General features: G+C 37.2%; 1 protein-coding gene across 1 annotated transcript in view; it reads right to left on the bottom strand.

Moving 5' to 3' along the window:
* Ube2d2 (ubiquitin conjugating enzyme E2 D2) overlaps positions 1-20728 on the bottom strand; it is a 32792-nt gene extending 12064 nt beyond the window's left edge. Inside the window, exons 1-5 of the mRNA XM_015484822.2 lie at positions 20654-20728; positions 7538-7601; positions 5150-5181; positions 4992-5069; positions 4803-4908 (exon numbers count right to left, since the gene is read on the bottom strand). Coding sequence (XP_015340308.2) covers positions 4803-4908; positions 4992-5069; positions 5150-5181; positions 7538-7601; positions 20654-20716 — 343 coding nt within the window. The 5' untranslated portion in view covers positions 20717-20728. The remainder of the gene's footprint in view (positions 1-4802; positions 4909-4991; positions 5070-5149; positions 5182-7537; positions 7602-20653) is intronic.
* Positions 20729-23187: the final 2459 nt, after the last annotated feature.

Below are 23187 nucleotides of genomic sequence, written 5' to 3'. Positions count from 1 at the left end.
GAGGAGAGAGAGGAGAGAGAGTTGAGAGAAAGAAGGGAGGGAGGGAGGGAAAATTTTAATTTTTTCTGGTACTGGCCCTCTACCACTGATACAAGGTCTTGATAAACTGCCCAGGCTAGTCTCAAACTTTCACTCCTCTGACTCAACCACATAGCAGGGATTACAGGAATGCTCCATTGTGCCCTGCAGAAATGGTAATTTTAAGTAGACAGAAAAAAACTTTTCATATATCAAATTTTACTACCAAATGCAGAAACTTGGACTGTCTTATTTCTAACTATTTAAAACTTTATAAAAAAAAATTTTATAGTTGTAGATGGACAGAAAGCCTTTATTTAATTTGTATATGGTGCTAAGGATTGAACCCTAGCATGTGCGAGGCAAGTGCTCTGTCACTGAGCTACAACCCCAGCCCTTAAAACTTCTTAATATAACTCAAAGTATACAAATTTTCCCCATTTTGGGGGGGATACTGGGAATTCAACTCAGGGGTACTCAACCACTAAGCCACATCCCCAGCCCTATTTTTGTATTTTATTTAGAGATAAGGTCTTAATTGAGTCATTTAGAGCCTTGCTTTTTGCTGAGGATGGCTTTGAACTTGGCGGATCCTCCTGTCTCAGCCTCCTGAGCCACTGCGTCTGGCCCTTTTCGGCTTTTTTCCCACACAATATTTTTCCATTTCAAAAATTTTATTTATTTTCAGAGAGGGGTTGATGGGAATCAAACCCGGAACTGTGTGCATGTTAGGCAAACATTCTACTAATGACTTTAAGTGCCATACTTTTTTGGGGGGGCATACTAAGGATTGAGTACCAATAGTGTTCTATCTCTAAGCTACACTCCCAGTATTTATTTTATTTATCTTTTCCTAGTCTATTTTGAGACAGGGTTTCAACTAAGTTGCTGAGACTGGCCTTGAATTTGTGATCCTTCTGCCTAAGCCTCCAAAGATGCTGGGATTACAGGCACACACCACTGCCTGGCTAGTGTCATAACTTTTTAAAGGCTTTTTTTTTTTTTTTTTTTTGCAGCACTAGGAATTGAACCCAGTGCCTCTCATATGGAAGGCAAGCACTCAGCCCCTAAATAAAAGTTACAAACCCAGCCTTTCATTTTGTTTTTTAGATAGGGACTTTCTATGTTGCCCAAGCTGGCATCGAACTTGTGAACTTCCTGCATCAGTCACCCAAGCAGCTGGGATTACAGATGTGCACCAGCATACCAGGCTACAATTGATCAGTACTCTTAAATGTATGTGCTAGAACTTATTTTATTTCTTCCTCTACTACTGCACCTGTATATAATCTCCAATTTTCAGAAATAACATCGCTGTCAGCCAGGTACCATGGCAGACAACTGAAATCCCAGAGGCTTGGGAGGCTGAGGCAGGAGGATGGCAAGTTCAAAGCCAGTCTCAGCAACTTGGCAAGTCCCTCATCAACTCAGTGAGACCCTGTCTCTAAATAAAATACAAAAAGGGGGGCGGGGGATGTGGCTCAGTGGTTAAACACCCCTGGGTTCAATCCCAGGTACCAAACCAAGCAATAACAAAAAAAAAAAAACCACATCACTGTCACAAATGTACTTCAATACAAAGCTTTTTTAAACATTTGCTATTGTTGTAATTACTGGATCAGGGGAATGAAAGTCTCTTAACATGTAACAGTGTTATATAGTATATAGTACTATAGTCTATAGTATATAGTATATAGTACTCATTACAATGTACATCATCAGCATTTAGTCTGTGTGTGGGAGGAAGGGTTACTGGAATTTAACCTAGGGGCCCTGTGTCACTGAGCTACATCCTCAGCCCCTATTTAAAATTTCAGGAAGATTCCAAGCTCAAGCCAAACTTCCCAACTTAGTGAGACCTGTCTCTAAATAAGGAATGAAGCTCAGTGGTAAAGAGTCCCTGGGTTCAATCCTCATTATCACTAAAAGAGAGGGAAGATGCTGGTGAAATGGTTTACTGGTGAAGAGCGGGCTCAGGATGTATCTCAGTGGTAGAGTGTTGGCTTAGCATATGTAAGCGAAAAAAATGGGAACTTAAAAATTTTAAGTTGGGCTGGGGTTATATGACTCAGTGGCAGAGCACTTGCCTAGCACGTGTGAGGCACTAGGTTTGATCCTCAGCAGCACATAAAAATAAAGGTATTATGTCTACCTACAACTAAAAAAAAAAATTTTTTTTTTAAGTTTCCTTATTCTTTGGTTCTTTTTTGTGCATTTGTCTATTGGACTGGGGTTGTTTGGGTTTGATTGGGTTGGTTTGTCTGTTTTTGCAGTGCTGAGGGTTGAACCCAGGGGCACTCTACAGAAGACAAATTCACTAAAGAAATGGTAAATTTTATTTTTTCTGGTACTGGAGATTGAATCCAGAGGCCCTTAACACTGAACTATAATCCCAGCCCTTTTTATTTTTTATTTTGAGACAAGAGTCTCACTGAGTTGCCTAGACTGGGCTTTCAATCCTTCTACCTCAACATCCCAAACTGCTAGAATTACATACAGCTGTGTGCCATTGCACATGGTGAGATATTTTTTTTTCCTCTTAAGTTCTTCACATTTTAAACATTAACCCATTTGATTTTCTTTTAACTCTTTCATTTTCTTTTTTTTTTTCTTTTTTTTTTCTTTTTTTTTGGAACTGGGGGTCGAACCCAGGGCTTTGCGAATGCAAGGCAGACGCTTTGCCACTGAGCTACATCCCAGCCCTCATTTTCTTTTTTTCAACACTTTTCATATTAGATAATTGAGATCTAGGGCCGGGTGCACACTGTGTCCCTGTTATCCCAGTGACTCAGGAGGCCAAGGCAGGAGGACTGCAATTTCAAAGCCAGCCTCAGCAACCCAGCCCTAAGCAATCTAGCAAGACATTATCTCAAAATTAAAAATAAAAAGCCTGGTGATGTAGCTCAGTGGTTAAGCACTCCTGGGTTCAATCTGTAATAGCCCCCCGCCCAAAAGAAAGTTCAGATCTGACAAATCTTCCCTTTATTTATTTTTTTTTTCAGGGGGATGGTGCAGGGATACTGGGATTGAACTCAAGGGCACATTACCACTGAGTGACATCCCCAGCCCTAGTTTGTATTTTATTTAGAGACCAGGTCTCAATGAGTTGCTTAGTTCCTCGATTTTGTTGAGGCTGGCTTTGAACTCCTGCCTCAGCCTCCAGAGTCACTAGGATTATAGGCATACACTGCCAGGCCTGGCTATAGTTTAATTTTTAATCCACTTTTAATTTCATTTAGGGATAATATTGGGGGGATGCAAATTTTCAAATTAACATTTAAGACAATTCTCATTAACTATCTCACTAGTTCATTAGTACCAAAAAATAAAAATAAAATAAATCCCTAATTTACTCATGTAATGATTTAGTAGAACTACTGGTCTTTCATTACAAATTGAGCAATTAACTTTTTTTTTTAAAACATATTTTCAAACACACATAGAGCTATACTAATCATCATTGGGATGTTCAGAGGGAAAAAAAAATTGGCAGGGGGAAGGCAGTGCTGGAGGATCAAACCCAGACCCTTGTGCACGTTAGGTAATCACCTACTACTAAATGACACCTACAGTCCAAAAATATTTATGCTAAACTGATCATCTTAAGAGGATGAATCTGTTCCTAAAAATAACATTGGGTGAAATCTTAAACAGTCTCTACACCAATTTACCTATATCTAGCTCTTCAAAAATCTAGTATCCAGCTGGGCGCAATAGCGCATGCCTGTAATCCCAGTGGCTCAGGAGGCTGATGCAGGAGGATCGCAGGTTCAAAGCCAGCCTCAGCTATTTAGCGAGGCTCTAAGTAACTCAGTGAGACCCTGTCTCTAAATAAAAATATTTAAAAAGGGCTGGGGATGTGGCTCAGGGGTTAAGTGCCCCTGGGTTCAATCCCCAGAACCAACACGGCCCCCCTCCATCCCCATCTAAAGTCTGCGTACTGTATTTATAGCATAAGTAATGCTATTCTTCTAAAGAGCTATTTGTTTTTTCCTTTTTTATTGGGGGTGGGACACTGGGGATTGAACACAAGGACAATTTACCACTGAGCTATATCTTCAGCCCTTTTTTTATTTTGAGCAGGTCTCGTGAGGTTGCTTAGGGCCTTTATAAATTGTTGAAGCTGGCCTTGAACTTGCATTCCTCCTGTTTTAGTCTCTCAAATTGTTGAGATTATAGGCATACACTACTATGCTCAGCCAACCTAATCCAAAATAACATAATCAACAGACTAGTTACCATACCAAGGAATATTTAGGCTCAAAGCCCCAACCTTTTTCCATTGTCATGATGTCTATTTCAGACTAAGGGAGATTGTTCCTTTTAAAAGGAATATGAGCTGGGCGTGGTGTCCCATGCCTATAATCCCAGCAGTTTAGGAGGTGGAGGCAGGAGGTTCATGAGTTCAAAGTCAGACTCAGCAACTTAGCGAGGTCCTAAGGAACCCAGTGAGACTTATCTCTAAATAAAATACAAGATAGGGCTGGGGATGTGACCCCTGAGTTCAATTCCTGGTTACCACACCCCGCCAAAAAAGAATGAGTAATCTCTTCAAAAACAGATCATCTTTTTTTTTTAAAATTTATTTTTTAATTGTAGTTGGACACAATACCTTTGTTTTATTTTATTTATTTGTATGTGGTGCTATAGATAGAACCCAGGGCCTCGCACCTGCAAGGTGAGTGCTCTACTGTTGAGCCACAACCCCAGGCCCCAAAATGGAAAGTCTTAAGGGGGGGAAAAAAAAAAGTGTTTAGCTTGGTATCAAATATCCATTCCATTACCTTTTGAAATAGTTAGTGCTGGAGACCACTGTGACCGTAGAATATCGAGACAAATGCTGCCATTACTGTTAATATTTGGATGATAAATTCTTGTTGTAAATGCAACCTATAGAAAAAGGAAAATTTTTGTAAATTTGTTTAATAGTATCACACAGAGCACATTAAAAATAATTATCATATCCCAATTACCTTAGGTGGTTTGAAGGGATAATCTGTTGGGAAATGAATTGTCAAGAAAAATACTCCACCCTGATAGGGACTGTCATTCTGTTAATGATAAAGAAAAGTGGAATTAAAAGGAATAAATTACATAAACTATTTATTCTGAAATTAATCTCAATACTTACTGGCCCCATTATTGTAGCTTGCCAATGGAACACTGAAAAAGAACAAGAAAAAAATCACCATGTATCAATCTCCACATTGTACCTTATCAAGTAAGTCATCATTCCCCATCTAATCCATATTCATGTATAATCCATTCATCCTTCCTTTGTTTTCTTTCTTTCTCCCCTAACCCCTTCCTTCTTTCCTTCTGTACCAGGGATCAAATCCAGGGGTGCTTAATCACTGAGCTACATCCCCAGCCCTTTTTATTTTGAGATAAGATCTGGCTAGGTTATTTGGACTGGCCTAGAACTTATGATCCTCCTGCCTCAGCCTACTGGAGAGCTGGGATTAAAGGTTATATGCCACTGAGCCTGGCTAAGCCACTTTTTCAAATGAATGAAAAGAGCACACTATTGCAGGTATGTCATATGATACGGCAGAACGGCAAAAACTGGAATAAAAAATACTGAGAATGACTGCTAGGCATGGTGGTGCATGCCTACAATCCCAGTGGCTCAGGAGGCTAAGGCAGAAGGATTGAAAGTTCAAAGTTGGCCTCAGCAATCTAACAAGGCCCTATTCAATCAATCCCTGGTACCAAAACAAAAGAAAAACAAAAACAAAAAAAGAGAGAAGAATGTATCCACTTCAGAAATCTCTATGAGGCTCTTATTACTTTTTTCTAAGCTACTTTAAAATCTCTGACCTACTCCCTAGCCAGTTGTACTTAAATCATCTTGTATTGTTAAAGTGTGTGGTCTGCCCTGCTTGGTATTAAACACAGTAATTATTAATGCTGGACAGGTCAAAATTTAATAATGTAAATGAGATTTTCCACACATGTACATATTTAGTCTCATAATTTATTTTATTTATCTTTTTTATTTATTTTTATGTGCTGCTCAGGATTGAACCCAATGCCTCACATGTGTGAGACAAGCACTCTACCAAGCTATAACCCTAGCCCCAGTCTCATAATTTATTTTATTTATTTATTTTTAAGTATTTTATTTTTATAGTTGGACACAATACCTTTATTTTATTTCTTTATTTTTATGTGGTGCTGAGGATCGAACCCAGGGCCTCACACGTGCGTGCTAGGCGAGCGCTCTACAGCTGAGTCATAACCCCATACCCTCTCATAATTTGTAATTTATAATATCAGTTTTATCTTTAAAATAATCCTCATACTTAGTGATGCCCTAAGCAACTCCCTGGTACCAAAATCATCATTGTCATCATCATTATTTTCCTTTATAATAAGGAAAGAGAAAAAAGAAATCAGAAAAAAAAAAACATTCTTAATAAAATCAAGGAACTGGGGTAAATAGTTCAGCAATAGAGCGCTTGCCTGGCATATGTGAGGCACTAGGTTTGATCCCTAGCATCAGAGAAGACAAGATAATCTCATTCTCATACTCATTTCTGTTTTTTTGTTGTTGTTGTTACTATTTTATTTTGGTACCAGGGACAGAATCCAGGGCACAACCACTGAGACACAATCCCCGCCAAGTTTTTTTAGGTGCTAAGTTCCTTAGGGTCTTTCTCTTTTTAAAAAAAATGTATATAATTTTCTTATACAAATGTTTCTGCCAATCACAATCATTTTTTTAATTGATAAACATTACCAATTTTTTGTGGATTTGTCTGATGTTACAAAACAGAGTCATTCAAATATCCTCCCTTCAAACAAAATTAGAAGATATAGGGGGAAAAGCTACATTGAATCATATTAGAAAAAAAAGGGAAATTATTACTCAACCTATATGGTAAGATCATTTAATAAATTATTTGAGATAGTAGTAAGCATGTAATTTAGACATTAAAAATATATTAGGAAAACCTGGCAAGGTGGTGAGCACCTGTAATCCCAGCAATTTGGGAGGCTGAGGTGAAAGAATCACAAATTCAAGGTCAGCATCAGCCACTTAGAGAAGTCCTAAGTAATGTGGTGAGACCCCTTCTCGAAATAAAAAATAAAAAGGGCTGGAGATGTGGCCAAGCATTTTAAGTGTTCCTGGGTTCAATTCTCCATACCAGGAAAAAAAAAAAAAAAAAGACTGTGGTAGGTAAAGCACTCTTGAGTTTCATCCCTGGTCCCAAAAAATAAATAAACAACTAGATGTAATTAATCAACTATTTTACCCCACAAAAATACACAGAAGGAATGAAGGCGGGGAGAGGAATAAACCAGAACAATGAAGATAATGCCTAGCACAGGGGGTTCAAAATATAATAGAAAATGACTGAATGGCTTCTTTCATTGGAAACTAAAAGTATATACTCCCTCCTTTCCTTAGCAAACTATCTCTTAAAACAAGATAACTTTAAGAGATTGTATAATACAGAGCTCCCCAGAGGCAGTGTTATGCTGTTTTACTCCATAATTCCTTTTAAATACTTACTATCATCTCCAACAGGACCTGCAGAACACTGTGCTGGAGGGTCCCTTGCCAGGTCATTTAATTCCTTAAGGAAAAAAAAAAAAAGAAAAGAAAAGAAATGTATTCAACATAAATGTAACTACATCGTGACTAAATTTTCATTGTTACCAATATTCTGTCCTACTTACTGTTGAAGCTCTTAAGGATCATTCCTTCAAATGAGGATTAGATAGACAGTGAATTTTAAATTGAAGTTACTTTGGACTCTTAAATGCAACTGTATGCTTTTAAAAGTGAGAGGGTATACCTCAGAGGTAAGGATGCTTGCCTAGCAAGCCTAGACACCTGGGTTCAACCCCTAGCACTGGAAAAATAGAACAGTTTTAAAGTGCGGCATTTTTGCTTTGTTTAGAATTTAGTAGGTAAATATAGAATTAAGAGCTGGGCAAAGAGCTACATGCCTGTATTCACAGCAACTCTGAAGGCTGAGGCAGGAAGACTGAAAATCTGAGGCCATTCTGTCTCAAAGTAAAAAAATAAAAAGGCCTGGGGGGTAAGTTCAGTGCCCTTGGGTTCAAAATAAATAAATAGATTAGATTAGATAGATAGATAGATAGATAGATAGGGGGTTGAGCTTGACATGGTGGCACATACTTGTAATCCCAGCTACTCTGGAGGCTGAGGCTGAAGGATCTCAAGAATAGCCTCAGCAAGTCTGCAAGACCCTATCTCAAAAATGTGAAAAATAAATAAAAGGACTGGGGATGTAGCTCAGTAGTAAAGTGCTCCCAGATTCAACCTCCAGAACTGCCCCCACCAAAAAAAAGAGGACTGACTGAAGTAATAAAACCCATCATAGCTGGGCGGTGCAGTGGTGCATGCCTATAATCCCAAGGGCTTAGGAAGCTAAGGCATAAGGTTCTCAAGTTCAAAGCTAGCCTCAGCAAAACCAAGGTGCCAAACAACTCAGTGAGACCCTATCTCTATATAAAATACAAAATAGGGCTGGGGGTGTGGTTCAGTGGTCACATGCCCCTGAATTCAATCCCTGCCTGGTCCATCTGTCCCCACTACACACACACACACACACACACCCCACCATAAAGCTTTATAGACTGATCTACTTAAGTAATGTTCTACAATCAGATGTAGCTCTTTAGCTGTTTTTGTTGTTTTAGTTTTTGGTATTGGGGATTGAACCCATAGGCACTTTACCAGTGAGCAACAACCCTTTTGATTTTTTAATTTTTAATTTCTAATTTTGAGACAGGGTCTTACTAAGTTGCTTAGGGACTTGCTAAAATGCTGAGGTTGGCCTCAAACTTCTGATCCTCCTGCCTCAGTATTCTAAGTGGCTAGGATTACAGATATGCACCTGGGTGCCCTTACTTCCTAGCTAAACTTGAGAACAGTTAACAGTGGGTATGCCTGAATAATTATAAGGCAGAAAATCATACTACTTTCCCTTGGCTTGGTTTTTTTCTTTTGTAATACCAGAATTGAACCCAGAGCAGGCACATGCTAAGCAACTCCTACCACTGAACCACATTCCCAGCCCTTTATTTGTTTGTTTGTTTGTTTATTTATTGTGTGTGTGTATGTGTAGTATTGGGGACTGAACCCAGGGCCTTGCTAGACACTGTATACTTTCAGTACCCTTTGTTTTGGTTTCTGATTAAAACAAGTTCTGAAGAAAAACTAGTTTTAGAGTATACTTTACAAGAACAGCAGCAAAATCTAATATTTTTGAATGCTATAAACTATTTATAGACTTACCAATGTTTTATAAAAGTATGGTTTTAGTACTCCAAATATTATATACTAATTTGCAACATTTTTTTTTTCTGGTTTTGGTGTTTGGTTTTGAACAGTTTGGTTTTTTGTACTGGGGATTGAACCTAGAGGCATTTTACCATTGAACCACAACCCCAGCTCTTTTTTTAAATTTTAAGACAGGGTCTCACTAAGTTGCTTAGGGCCTTGCTAAATTGCTGGGGCTGGCTTTGAATTTGCCATCCTCCTGCAAATCCCAGGCCCCCAAATCACTGGGATTACAGGTGTACACCACAGCACCCAACACATATTTGTTTCTGAGAGTTGTCAGAGTTAAAGTTATTCAACCAGTCACTTTACTAAAACTATTATGCTCTTTACTCCTATGTGTAAACTTGTAGTACAAAGCATAAGTGGAGACAAGTCTTGGAAAGAAAAAAAAAAAAAAAAAGGTGCTGAGACTTGAGATCTAAAACATTTCCTGAAGTATTTCAGTTTTTAGATTATGCTTCCCTACAGATTTTCCACCCATTTCAAGAAGAAATATAATTACTGTATAATTCCCATTCCCAAATATTCCTTCAATATAAGTCAGTATAACTAAGAACTATGGCTTGATTTAAGACACTGACTGCTATAGCAATAGGCTACTATTAAAATATAATTTGAATTTAACAAGCTATTCTGAAGTCTTGCCATGTTCATTAAATGGAATTTCATTTCTGATTTAGCCTTAATCTTTTGCTCCTTTCAAACTGATTTACCTTTTTTTAATGCCAAATGATATCAAGGTTTGACCTCAAGAACTAAGATTTATCTAAGCTGAATTTACAATCCATCAGTACATTTCTTGAGTCAGTATTATACAATCAATTTTAAAAAACTTACTCAAATGTCGGTTAATATACATTTAATACACTCATTGAACACTTCTTTGTTTCAAAGGCAGATATGCATGATGCTAAGTAAAAGAAGCCAGACAAAAAAAGCTTACATACTGTATGATTCCATTTATTTGACATTCTAGAAAAGATAAAACTATAATGACAGAAAGCACATCACGTCAGGCAAGGTGGCACACACCTGTAATCCCAGCAACTTGGGAGGCTGAAGCAGGAGGATCATTGAGTTCAAAGCCAGCCTTAGGGGCTGGAGATATAGCTCAATGGTAGACCACTTGCCTATCATGCACAAGGCCCTGGGTTCAATCCACAGCACGATGACCACCACCACCACCCAAAAAAAAAAAAAAAAAAGCTTCAGCAATTTAGTGAGGCTCTAAGCAACTTGTGGCTCAGTGGTTAAGAGCCTCTGGAGTTGATCCCTAGTAACCCCCTAAACAAACATAGATCAGTGTTTCCAGAAGTTGAAGAGTGAGAGTACTGGTTTCCCGCTAGGAAACTAAGAAATAAATGTTCTTCCCTACTCCAGAAAGAAGGGAACCAGGGAGGCCTTAGGGAACTTCAGACTAAGATATGCAACAAACTTTAAGGAGGGTTCTTGGGATTGAACCAGGGGCTTCGCCAAACGACCAGCTGGACTGGCTGCTGGACTGGCTGAAAGTCGGGCTGACCTTGGGTACCACCGTCTTTCTGTGGTTCTATCTCATCAAACAACATGAAGATGTTTTAGAGTATAAAAGAAGAAATTTGGGGGGAGTAAACTTTGGAGATACTAATATAGTTTGTTCCATATAATGATTATTGAAGATCTTCTGGATTCACCAATCTATTGAGTTTCAAATGTCAGAGAAAGTTATATGTGAATGTGAAGTCAAAATTTGTGTTTTGCTTGATTAAATGAAAATACTTCTATGTTCTGCAAATAATACATATTATGAAAACATGTAAAAAAACGTGTAAGGTACATTATTAGAAATTCTTAAATACGGAAGACACAATCTTATAACAAGGTCAGTGGTATTTTAAAAAATTCATAAAAGGACTTGTTCTAGGGGCTGGGGTTGTGGCTCAGTGGTCGAGTGCTCACCTAGCATGCATAAGGCGCACTGGGTTCGATCCTCAGAACCACATAAATGTAAAATAAAGATATTGTGTCCACCTAAAACTAAAAAATAAATATAAAGAAAAAAAGAGTGAGTGTACTGAATACAAACGGACAGGAGGAAAATTTGGGGGTGATGGAAGTGTTCTGTATCATAATTTTGGAGAGTGAACAACTTACATATACTTACCAAAACTCAAACTGTATAATTAAAACTTTAACTTAAGGGGCTGAGGCTCAGCAGTTAGCACACTTGCCTGGCATGTGTAAGGCCCCGGATTCGATTCTCAGCACTGCATATAAATAAGTAAATAAAATAAAGGTCTATCAACAACTAAAAATTTTTTTAAAAAATTTTAGCTTAAAATTGTTGAACTCAACTTTGAGATACATATTACAAATGTAAAATTCAACATCTCGGAGCTGGGGTTGTGGCTCAGTGGCAGAGCGATCACCTAGCACACGTGAGGCACAGGGTTTGATCCTCAGCATCACATAAAAAATAAAATTTTGTGTTCACCTAAAACTAAAAAAAAAATTCAACACCTTGGGGCTGGGGTTGTGGCTCAGAGGTAGAGCGCTCATCTAGCATGTGTGAGGCATTGGGTTTGATCCTCAGCACCACATAAAAATAAAATAAAGGTATTGTGTCTACCTATAACTAAAAAATAAATATTTAAAAAAATTCAACATCTCAAAGTTGTTTATTTTTGTGGTACTGGGGATTGACTCCAGGGCCTTACATATACTAGGCAACTGTTCTGCCACTAATCTACATTTTCAGCCTTCAAGGTTGTTCACTTTTGCTGAGCACACCTATAATTCCATCTCTTTAGGAGGCCAAGACTGAAGGACCTGAGGTTCAAAGCCAGCCTGGGCAACTTAGCCAGACCCGGTCTCAAAATAAAATAAAAAGCACTGGAGGTATAGCCCAGTGGTAGAGCATTCTAGGAAAACAACTTTTCTACAGAAAGAGCAATAGAGAAATAAAAGTATGTATAATTAGATTCTGGGAAAATGTGGGGGAAACCTGGGCATGGTGGCGCACGCCTGTAATCCCAGCGGTTTGGGAGGCTGTGACAGGAGGATTGCAAGTTCAAAGCCAGCCTCAGCAAAAGCAAGGCAGTGAGACCTGGTCTTTAAATAAAATACAAAATAGGGCTGGGGACGTGGCTCATGGTGGAGTGCCCCCGAGTTTAATCCCTGGTACCAAAAAACATTAAAAAATAAAAAATAAAGAAAAACATGGGGAAGTCAGTGAAGCCTCTCAGTTAAACTAGAAAATCCTCAAATTATAAAAAGATTTTACATTTTTAATTTCCTTGACAGCCTTTAAAAGTTAAAATAAGTATCATTTGGGGGAGCAAACTATATATTTTAGCAAAAAATTTAAAAGAGTTCTTTGTCAGCAGGGCATGGTGATGTACACCTGAAATCCCAGCAGCTCAGGAGGCTGAGGCAGAAGGATCCCGAGTTCAGAGCCAGCTTCAGCAAAAGCGAGGTGCTAATAAACAACTCAGTGAGACCTTGTCTCTAAATAAAATACAAAACAGGGCTGGGGATATGGCTCTGTGGTCGCATGCCCCCAAGTTCAATCCCCATACCAAAAAATAAAAAAATTGGTAAAGTACCCTTGGGTTTAATCTGCAGTATTGGGGGGAAAATTATTTCCATATATTAATCTTGTATATAGGTATATGGTAGAACTAAGATCTTTATTTAGACTATGAACTATAAATAATTTTGCTTCTCTCAAACTATCCTAAGTGTTTTTGTCTTAGTTCAAACAGCCCTGAACCTATACCAACTGTTTTAATTATTTTCAAGTAAAGTTTAACTTTCAATGAAACTTTTACACTTTTCCTACTATCTTTTTTGGTTCAGGAATGTGATTTCTAATGCAGAAATAAGCAAGACTAGTAATAATCCCTTGTTATTCCTTAATACCCACTTCCCAAATAATTATTCCTTATTTATTTGTGTGTGTGTACGTGTGCGTGCACATACGTATACAAACATTTTGCTGGGATTAAATTTTGGGCCTCACCCTAGGCACAAGGCCATTCCAGTGACTCAGGAGGCAGAGATAGGAGGATCAGAAGTTTGAGGCTGGCCTCAGGAAATTAGTGAGACCCTGTCTCAAAATAAAAAGTGGTAGTTCAGTGGTAGAGTGCCCCTGGGTCCAATCCCTAGTGTCTCTGTCTCTCACACACCACACACAACCAGGAAAGAAAGTTTCCTATATTTTTTAGAGGAAGGGATCCTGCAATCCTGCAAGGGATATGTAGATATCTTTTCATTTTATCTAAGTAGTAAAGCCATCTTGGGTAAAAATTAATGCCTCTTGCTTGCCCACCACCAAAAGACCAGGTCTCCCTATGTTACCCAAGCTGGCCTTGAATTCCTTGGAAGGGATCTTCCTGCTTCAGACTACCATATAGCTGAGACTACAAGCATGCATCATCATGTCCAGCTTTTCTAGTTATTCCCCAATCTTAACCATCATGAAGCAACATAAATACAGCGCAGAAAAGGTTTGTTTTGCTCTTTTGGTCCTCACCTTATAGTCTAGAGTGAGAAGAACAAGATGTGAAACTAGGATGTTATAATTAGCTTGGTAGAAAACTGGTTTTAAAATGAAGTATTTTGGGGTGCTGAGCTACATCCCCAACCATTTTTATTTTATAGAGACAGTCTAAATTGCCCAGGTTGGCCTCCAACTTGCAGTCCTCCTGCCTCAGCATCCTGAATTGCTAGGATTACAGGTGTGTGCCACCATACTTGACTAAAGACAGGTTTTAACAGTTTTGAACACTGCTAACAAATCAAGTATTTTTGGTGGTTCTTTTTCATGATATGAAAAGACTTAAAGAGTTTATGATTCACAGGATTATAACCTCAAATTCAGAAGAGATAATCTAGACCTATTCCCAAATTTTATAACAAAACAAAAACAAAAAGTATCTAACATAAGGGTAAGAATTTGGGTGTTTTATTATACCATGCTTCTTCAGTCTGGATCTAAAATATTCTAAATATGCAAGGTCTAAAACATTAGAAATTCACAAGTTTTAAATGTTTTAAGAAACTGTTTGGGGCTGGGGATGTGGCTCAAGCGGTTGCGCACTCGCCTGGCATGCGTGAGGCCCGGGTTCGATCCTCAGCACCACATACAAAACAAAGATGTTGTGTCCGCCGATAACTAAAAAATAAAAATATTAAAAAAAAATCTCATTCTCTCTCTCTCTCTCTCTCTCTCTCTCTCTCTCCCTCTCTCACACTCTTTAAAAAAAAAAAAAAAAAAAAAAAAAAANCAGATGCCCTTCAATAGATGAATGGAAAAAAAAAATGTGGCATTTATACACCATGGAGTACTACGCAGCACTAAAAAATGACAAAATCATAGAATTTGCAGGGAAATGGATGGCACTAGAGCAGATTATGCTTAGCGAAGCTAGCCAATCCCTAAAAAACAAATACCAAATGTCTTCTTTGATATAATGAGAGCAACTAAGAACAGAGCAGGGAGGAAGAGCAGGAAGAAAAGATTAACATTAAACAGATACATGAGGTGGGATGGAAAGGGAGAGAAAAGGGAAATTGCATGGTAATGGAGGGAGACCCTCATTGTTATACAAAATTACATATAAGAGGTTGTGAGGGGAATGGGAAAATAAACAAGGAGAGAAATGAATTACAGTGGATGGGGTAGTGAGAGAAGATGGGAGGGGAGGGAGGGGGGATAGTAGAGGATAGGAAAGGTAGCAGAATACAACAGTTACTAATAGGGCATTATGTAAAAATGTGGATGTGTAACCGATGTGATTCTGCAATCTGTATTTGGGGTAAAATTGGGAGTTCATAACCAACTTGAATCTAATGTATGAAATATGATATGTCAATAGCTTTATAATGTTTTGAACAACCAATAAAAATATAAATTAAAAAAAAAACGAAAAAAAAAGGGTTGATGCTCTGAATAAATAATAAACTGAAATGCAGAATTATTGAATAGGAAAAAAAAATCCTAGGAAGAAATATATGTGGAAAGCTTCATGACATTAGTCTTAGCAATGACACCAAAACTTCAGGTGAAAAACCCCAAAATAGACAAGTGGCAGCACATCAAATTGAGAAGCTTCTACACAGCTAAGAAAACAACAGAATGAAAAGGCATACCATGGAATGGAAAAAAAAATTATTATACATTATAAAACATAAACATGGTAAAAGATTAATATCCAAAATATAAGGAACTCCAGAGACTTGACAGAAAAAAGAACTAATGCAATTGAAAAAAAAAATTAGAAAAAGACCTGAATAGTTATTTTCCCAAAGATAATATACAAATGTATAAGGTTATCAACATCACTTATTATCAGTGAAGTGTAAATTAAAACCACAGTGAAGCATCACACCTGTTATGATAGCTATTATATAAGTAAAAGTAAAAATAACTATCCTCCAAAATAAAAGTAACAAGTGTTGGCCAGAAGAGAAGAAATTGAGACTCATGAACACTGTTGATGGGGATGTAAAATGGCACCTCCAATACACAGAACAGTACAATTGTTCCTCAAAACAATCACAAATAGAACTACCACATGATATAGAAACTCAATTTTTTTTTATATGTACCCAAAAGAATTGAAACCAGTATCTTTGAGAGATTTTCAAATACTTATGTATACTACATCGTTATTCACAATACCGAGGACATGAAAGCAATCCTTTAAATATCCATCTACAGATTAGTAAACAAAGAAAACCTGTTTTATATATATACACATTATGATATTATTCAGTCCTAATTAATAATGAGATTTTTCCATATGCAGCAACATACTTGGACTTGGAAGACATACTAAGCTAAAAGCCAGTCATAGAATGACAAATAATGCCTTGGCTCCATCCACATCCTGAAAATAGTCAAACTCAAAAAGTAATGAATGTTTTCAGGTCTGAAGTATTTTCATATGCATGAAGATGCAGCTTCCATATGAGATGGAGACAACAATCATGTGTGAGAACATTGTTCTTTGTTGAGATGAGGGAATTATTAGAATTGTTCTGAGGATGTAAGCATAGGAGAGAATTATTAGTGTCAATGTGGTCAGGAGAGTGAACAAAGCTAAAACAAAACTCAAGAGCTCTAGAGTACTGGTGTCTGTGCAAAAGATTTGCAGCAAAGGAGAAGAGTCACAGGTGAAGTGGTCAATGACATTGGAATCACAGAAATCTAACTGCAAGCCCATGGTCAGTGGTGGAAAAATGACCAAGAAACCAGCCAGTCAAGATGTGATGATGAGCTGGTAACAGATCTTGTTACTCATGAGGGTTGTGTAATGTAGAGGCTTGCAGATAGCCACGTAGCGATCATAGGACATAGAGGCCAGGAGGAAAAATTCTGTTGAGCCCAGGAAGATAAAGAAAAATAGTTGAGCTGCACAAGCATTGTAGGAAATCGATTTGTCCCCAGTTAGGATGCTGATCAAAAACCTAGGGTTACAGACAGAAGTAAATGAAATTTCTAGGAAGGAGAAATACCTGAGGAAGAAATACATAGGGGTCTTCAGATGGGAATCCAAGAGGGTCAGGGTGATGATAGTTAGATTTCCAGTAACACTCAGAACATAGGTGAGAAATATAAAGAAGAAAATCACAACCTGCAGCTCTGGATCATCTATTAGACCCAGGAGGATGAAGTCTGTTACTGATGTTTTATTTTTCATTTCCAACGGGTGGTTTAAGGGAGATTTTACTGATAAAATGTATCTGGAAAACAGTAAAATATGAGTCAGATGAGTCAAATGTTTGCATATGTTTTTTGAAGTAATATTTTTTGCATTTTGATATGAAGCACTTGGGACTTTGGTTGTGTGTGTGTATTTTGCACTTTCTATAATTCAATCATACTTGTATATCTTTATTTTTAATATGACTGTGCTATATTTTATTCTGTCTCTACATTTACATTTATTCTTGAGAAATAAATTTATTGGACACAAATGGTCAAATGTTTCATTTTTTACCTAAAATATAAGGTGCACTGTGCCTTTATTACATTATCTTTTCTAGGATTAAAAATTCTTATTTGATCATGCAACATGTGCTCAACTGAACTTTCTAAGGAACGTTTTAAATGTCTTTCTTGAGAATTAGCCACTACTAACTTCAGTAGTACTTTTTTATTGACATACATACACACACAAAAAAAAAACTGGATAATTGATTCTAATTAATGTTTTGAACTTTTAAACATGGTCTGTGTAAATAGTATCCCATTTTCTCCAGTCCAAATACATTCTATTTCTAGATATTACTGGAAATTTTGGAACCTCTAACTTCATTCTTGATTTAAAAAACAAAGAAAGCAGGATTAAAATGTCTCTGGAGAGCGTGGTACTAATGAGAGCCCCCTAAAGTAAAGAGAGTAATTTTAATTAGGCTTCTTTTAGAAATTATGTTTCTTCAACATTAAATGCCAGAGATATGCAATGCCAGCATCAACAGTGACGTCAATATGACAGTGGTTGGGGTTGTGGTTCAGCAGTAGAGAGCTCGCTTAGCAAGTGCAAGGCCCTCAGTTCTATCCTCAACACCACATGAAAATAAATAAATAAAATAAAGCTATTGTGTCCAACTACAACAACAACAAAAAAATATTAAAATATTAGGACATGACACTCTTGAATTGTTTTGAACTTCTTATTGTCAATCTCATTTTCTTTCAACCTGAAACAAATGTCAGACAAAGTCATATAATACCAACTGAGAGGTCTGGGGATGTGGCTCGAGTGGTAGCGCGCTCACCTGGCGTGCATGCGGCCCGGGTTCGATCCTCAGCACCACATACAAACAAAGATGTTGTGTCTGCCGAAAACTAAAAAAAAAAAAAAAAAATACCAACTGAGGAAGGGTCTTGTGATATTTGATTTGCTATTCAAATGTTTTATGCATTGATAAAAACATATTGAGTGTCAATTTTAGACAGGAGAAAGTAGATAGGCACATCAGCAAGAGAAAATGATAATTGAGAGTAATGTAAATATAGAGCTGATGAAATGAAAAAAAGTCACCAAGTATTGCTTCTTTCACAGTAGAAGTAAAGCAAGCAAAGTTTATGCACTCTTTTTATTTTCTGTCTTATTTCTCTTGGAAAATTTGGGATCTCTCACATTGTTTCAACTACTGAATTGTTTGATTGCAGTATGTTTGGCACACATTTTTCATTTGAATTTTTTTTGTTCTTCTAATTGTTTTTGGCTTACCAGGATTTGCCATGGCATATAATGGGGGAGAAACATTGGTAATTTAGGTTGTTCATCTTATTTTAAGAGAAACTTCAAAAAGGGACAGGCTCTTTTTCTTTCTTTTTAACCAAAAAGAGAGAGAGAGAGAATAGAAGAGAATAGAAGTGCCCTTCCTTTGTTTTCTAATATTTTGCAAATGTTTGGTTTAGTATATTTCAGAACTTTTCTCTTTCCCACATTTCCACCGGGCTTGTAGGAAAATACGTGCTTTTGAAGACTTGGCAAGTGGGCTCTACTGAAGGATCCAAGACTGGAACCCCCTGGGGTTATGCTCTTTCAGAATCTCTTCTCCACCAGTAGAATAATATGACAAAGCTTTTGTTGTTGTTGTTGTTGTCCCTGTTTTGATTATGTTGTTTATATATGATTCTTGCCAGCTTGGTTGATCTCCAGCATCTTTCCATCGCTGTCTCTGGAGAAACAAGCTTTCAGGAATTCCAAAACCATGATAAATGTCCTGGCAACAGCCTGAGTAATCCTGGAATGAACTCATGGTCCCCAGCTGAGCCTCAGCATAGGGACCCAGGCCACAGGTGGCTTTGGCAGCAGTGTTGTAGAACTTCCAGGTTTTCTACTCACAGACCCTGTGAGATTTCTCCTGTGTGTCCTTTTGAAGTGCTGAATTTGTAGTACTTAGTTACATGGCATTGGATATTACTACAGAAGATCCCTGACTGTACCTCCCAAGTGGAAACTTTGCAAGGAATAGCATTAAGATCCAGCAAGCTTGACATCAATTTCCTTTTGGCTCTTTAGTACCTGGAAACCTAGAGCACTAAGTTCCTTAATTTTCCTCTTAATGAGAGCAGTTTCCTTCTGAGGTAAACCCCCATGAGCTTATCAGTTTGTATCTATTTTTTTCATTCTTTGTCACATACATTATCTATGGACTGAGACCTCTAAAACCCTCAGCCCCCAAATAGACTTTTCTTCTACTGATATTGTTCTTATCAGTCTTTTGTTTACAGTGGTGAAAAAGATGACTAAAATAGATGGTGTTCTTTTTTTATTAATATCAAAATTTCAAGGACTTAAAAGTATTGCTCTCCTGACATGTCAAATATATAATGGCTAAAGGTGGTTCCATATCTTACTCATCCAAGACCCGTTTAAGATTGTTTAAGTGAGTAACTATAAGAAGGAAAACATGGTGAAGCATAATCAAAGGCTCTTACATGTTTTCACTCATGATACAACAGTCTTCTATATTTCACAGTCAAAAGGGTCATAGATATATATCTATAGTAATTAATATGCAAAAAATACCAAAATTGGAAAACAAAACATCCTAATTTTTATGGATCATATTTCAGCACCAAAGCCAGCATTTATTTAGCTTTGTGATCTTGGGGATGGCACACTGTAAACTGTATTACCCAATCTCCTTTGCAATAAGTCCCTGATAGACATTGACAATGAGAAGCACTACAGAATAATTAGAAAGTGTAAGACAACACAGGGATTCATTTTATCCATTTTTTTGTTTATTCTGAGTGTCTGCCTCTTGGCCCTAGAAAAAGCACATTACTTCATAGAGGAATTGGTCTCAGGCTTCATCTTGTGTTCTTGTTCACAGAGCTAACTTTATCATAGGTCTTAGCTGTGTAAGCAACAATAGACAGTGCTCCATCTTCTCAGGTAAGAATGCTAACTCTCTGGGGTCCCTGTACTAAGTTCCCAAGAACTGAAAGTATTCATAGAGTATCACATTTCAGAAGCACCAATTTCATCTAGCAACTACTCCCAACTCCTGTGTTCTGTGAGAATCCACCTCTTTCCCCAGAATAGAAAGTCCAAGAGACCAAGGCAAAAGCATGAATGCTATGTGATCATCCTCAGGGTCCATGCATGTGCACATTCCTTTTTTCAAACTTCTTCCATGAACAGATATTTATTAACTTGTAGTTACCTCCATGTTCCTGTTTTCTCTCTCTCTCTCTCTCTCTCTCTCTCTCTCTCTCTCTCACACTCTTTAAAAAAAAAAAAAAAAAAAAAAAGAAACTGTTTGCCCAGGAAATTAAGCTAAATCTAATTTAGAATTACTGACCTGCCAAGAACAAACTAGTAGTTCTCGAAACTGAGGTCCTGGGCACAACAACCTGGTCATCATAGGAAACTTATTAGAAATGCAAACTTTCCAGGCTCCATCCTACAACTACTGAGCAAAATAATCTTCAGCAATTTTTGCCATTCCTCCCCTTTGCCAAACCCAGGGGTGCTCTCTACCACTGAGCTACATCCCCAGCCCTTTTTATTTCTGAGACAGGATCTTGCTAAATTACCTAGGTTAGCCTTGAATTTAATTTAACCTTAATTTAATTGTCTATTCGCAATTTATATGCCAATCTTATGTTTAAGTTAATACTTGAAAACAACTGCTAGCATATTTTAAATTACCATATGATATTAAATGTATATAATACTGTTAAGGAATAAAGTAACAGCTTGGAAGATACAAGCAATTCACATTTATCTGAGTTTGACAGAGAAATATGATTTTTGATAATATCAAATTATCCGGAGCCAACAGACTTAACCCCTTGGCACACTTAAATATTATTTCCTTTTTCTCTCTTAATAATGCTACTTTTTAGTGACAAATTGATGGAAAAGGATCTTTATGAATCTTTCTCTGAAATGACTATAAGAAGTGATACCCTTATCAGAAATAAGCCTATTCTTCCTTAAATAAATAATCCAAGTAAATCTTAAATACAGAAAATAAGCAACCTGAACCTACCACCCAGCTTTGTACAGTCGTTTTTTGAGAGGGGGGGTGTACCAGGGATTGAACCCATTGAACCACATCCCCAGCCCTCAGCTTTGCCCAATCTTAATACTGCCACATTAACTCTGAATCTTTACAAAGTTCCCCATGTATACCATTCCATAAGTAATGATTAACCTAAATATAGTGTTTTTTATTCCCATGCAATCTTTTATACTTTTCTGTGTCCATAAACAATATAGCACTGTTTTCATATTCATTTATTTATTTTGCAATAATGAGGATTGAATCAGTGGCGCTCAACCACTGAGTTATGTCCCCAGCCCTTTTTATTTCTTTTTTTTTAATTTTTAAACAAGGTCTCACTAAGTTCTGAGGTTGGCCTTGAATGTGCCATCCTTTTGCCTCAGCCTCCCAAATACAAGCCTACATCACTGCACATACAATTTTTAAATTTATATTTAGAAAGCCTTACATGGTTACATATATTTTCATACTTTGTTTTCCCCCTCAAAATATTGAGATATTTTCCCATGAAAATACACAGTAGACCTTGTTTATCCTTTTTTCATTGCTGTTTATTCTGCTACTCACAACAATAAAACCTTTCTTTAGTTTATGGATATTTATAGTTTATTTCCTATTTTTCACTATTAAAATGCTTTACTAAATATTCTCTTTTATTTATGAGTTTCTCAAGGTAAACACTAAGTAGAAAGAACTTCATCTTTTAAAATTACATTTCTAATTCTATAGCTATTGGTTTACAAAACAAATTATTTGCTATTTATCTCATTGAAATGTTTCCATTATTAAAGAGGAATTTGCTCTAAAACAGATCTTTCTTTCCCCCTCCTTTGTTGTACTGGGAATTGAACTCAGAGGTGCTATACCTGAAGGCGCTATATTCCCAGCCCTTATTATTGAGACAAGGTACTGCTAAATTGCCCAGGCTGGCCTTGAAGTTAGGATCCTCCTCTCTGGGATTATAGATATGCCCCCAATGCCCAGCTGGCTCTTATTTTCTCTCTTCCTTCCCTTTTTTGTTGTGTGTGTATGTGTGTTTCTGAGGACTGAACCCAGGGGTGGTTTTCCATTGAACTACATTCTAGCTCTTTTTTTTTTTTTTAAAGAGAGAAAGAATTTTTTTAATATTTATTTTTCAATTCTCGGCGGACACAACATCTTTGTTGGTATGTGGTGCTGAGGATCGAACCGGGCCGCACGCATGCTGGGCGAGCGCGCTACCGCTTGAGCCACATCCCCAGCCCAACATTCTAGCTCTTTTAACAAATTACTTACTAAATTTATGAAAAATTCTAAATGAGATCAGCCTCAGCAACTTAGCAAGACCCTGTCTCAAAATAAAAAAAGTACGAAGGGCTGGGGTTGTAGCTCAGTCGTTGAGCTACAAAAGAACCAGTACAAAATAAATAAATAAATAAAATAAAACCTGTTCTCAGGCTGGGATTAAGGCTCAGTGGTAGAGAGCTTGCCAGCATGTGTAAGGCCCTAGGTTTGATCCTCAGCACCACATAAAGATAAATAAAGGTATTGTGTCCATCTACAACCAAATTTTTATATATATGTGAACACGTTCTTAACTTTTTAGACCCCATAAATCACCTTCCTTTTCAAAGCTGCTACTTTATTCATTAACAGTATTATATACATTTAATATCATATATGGTACTCTACAGTTGTACTTCATGTTCAATTAACTATCAAAAGTTCACTTCTATATTCTCACCCTCAATTCCTTGAATGTTTAAATTATAAACTCTTTAAAGTGAGATATAAGATATGTCACATTCTTCAGTACATTTCTCAAAGAGTGGAAAGAGAATAAGAGG

This window comes from Marmota marmota, unplaced genomic scaffold (assembly GCF_001458135.2).
Source record: "Marmota marmota marmota unplaced genomic scaffold, marMar, whole genome shotgun sequence".
Lineage (NCBI taxonomy): Eukaryota > Metazoa > Chordata > Mammalia > Rodentia > Sciuridae > Marmota > Marmota marmota.
The sequence above is the reverse complement of the archived record's forward strand: the minus strand, read 5'-3'. Positions and strand labels throughout refer to the sequence as shown.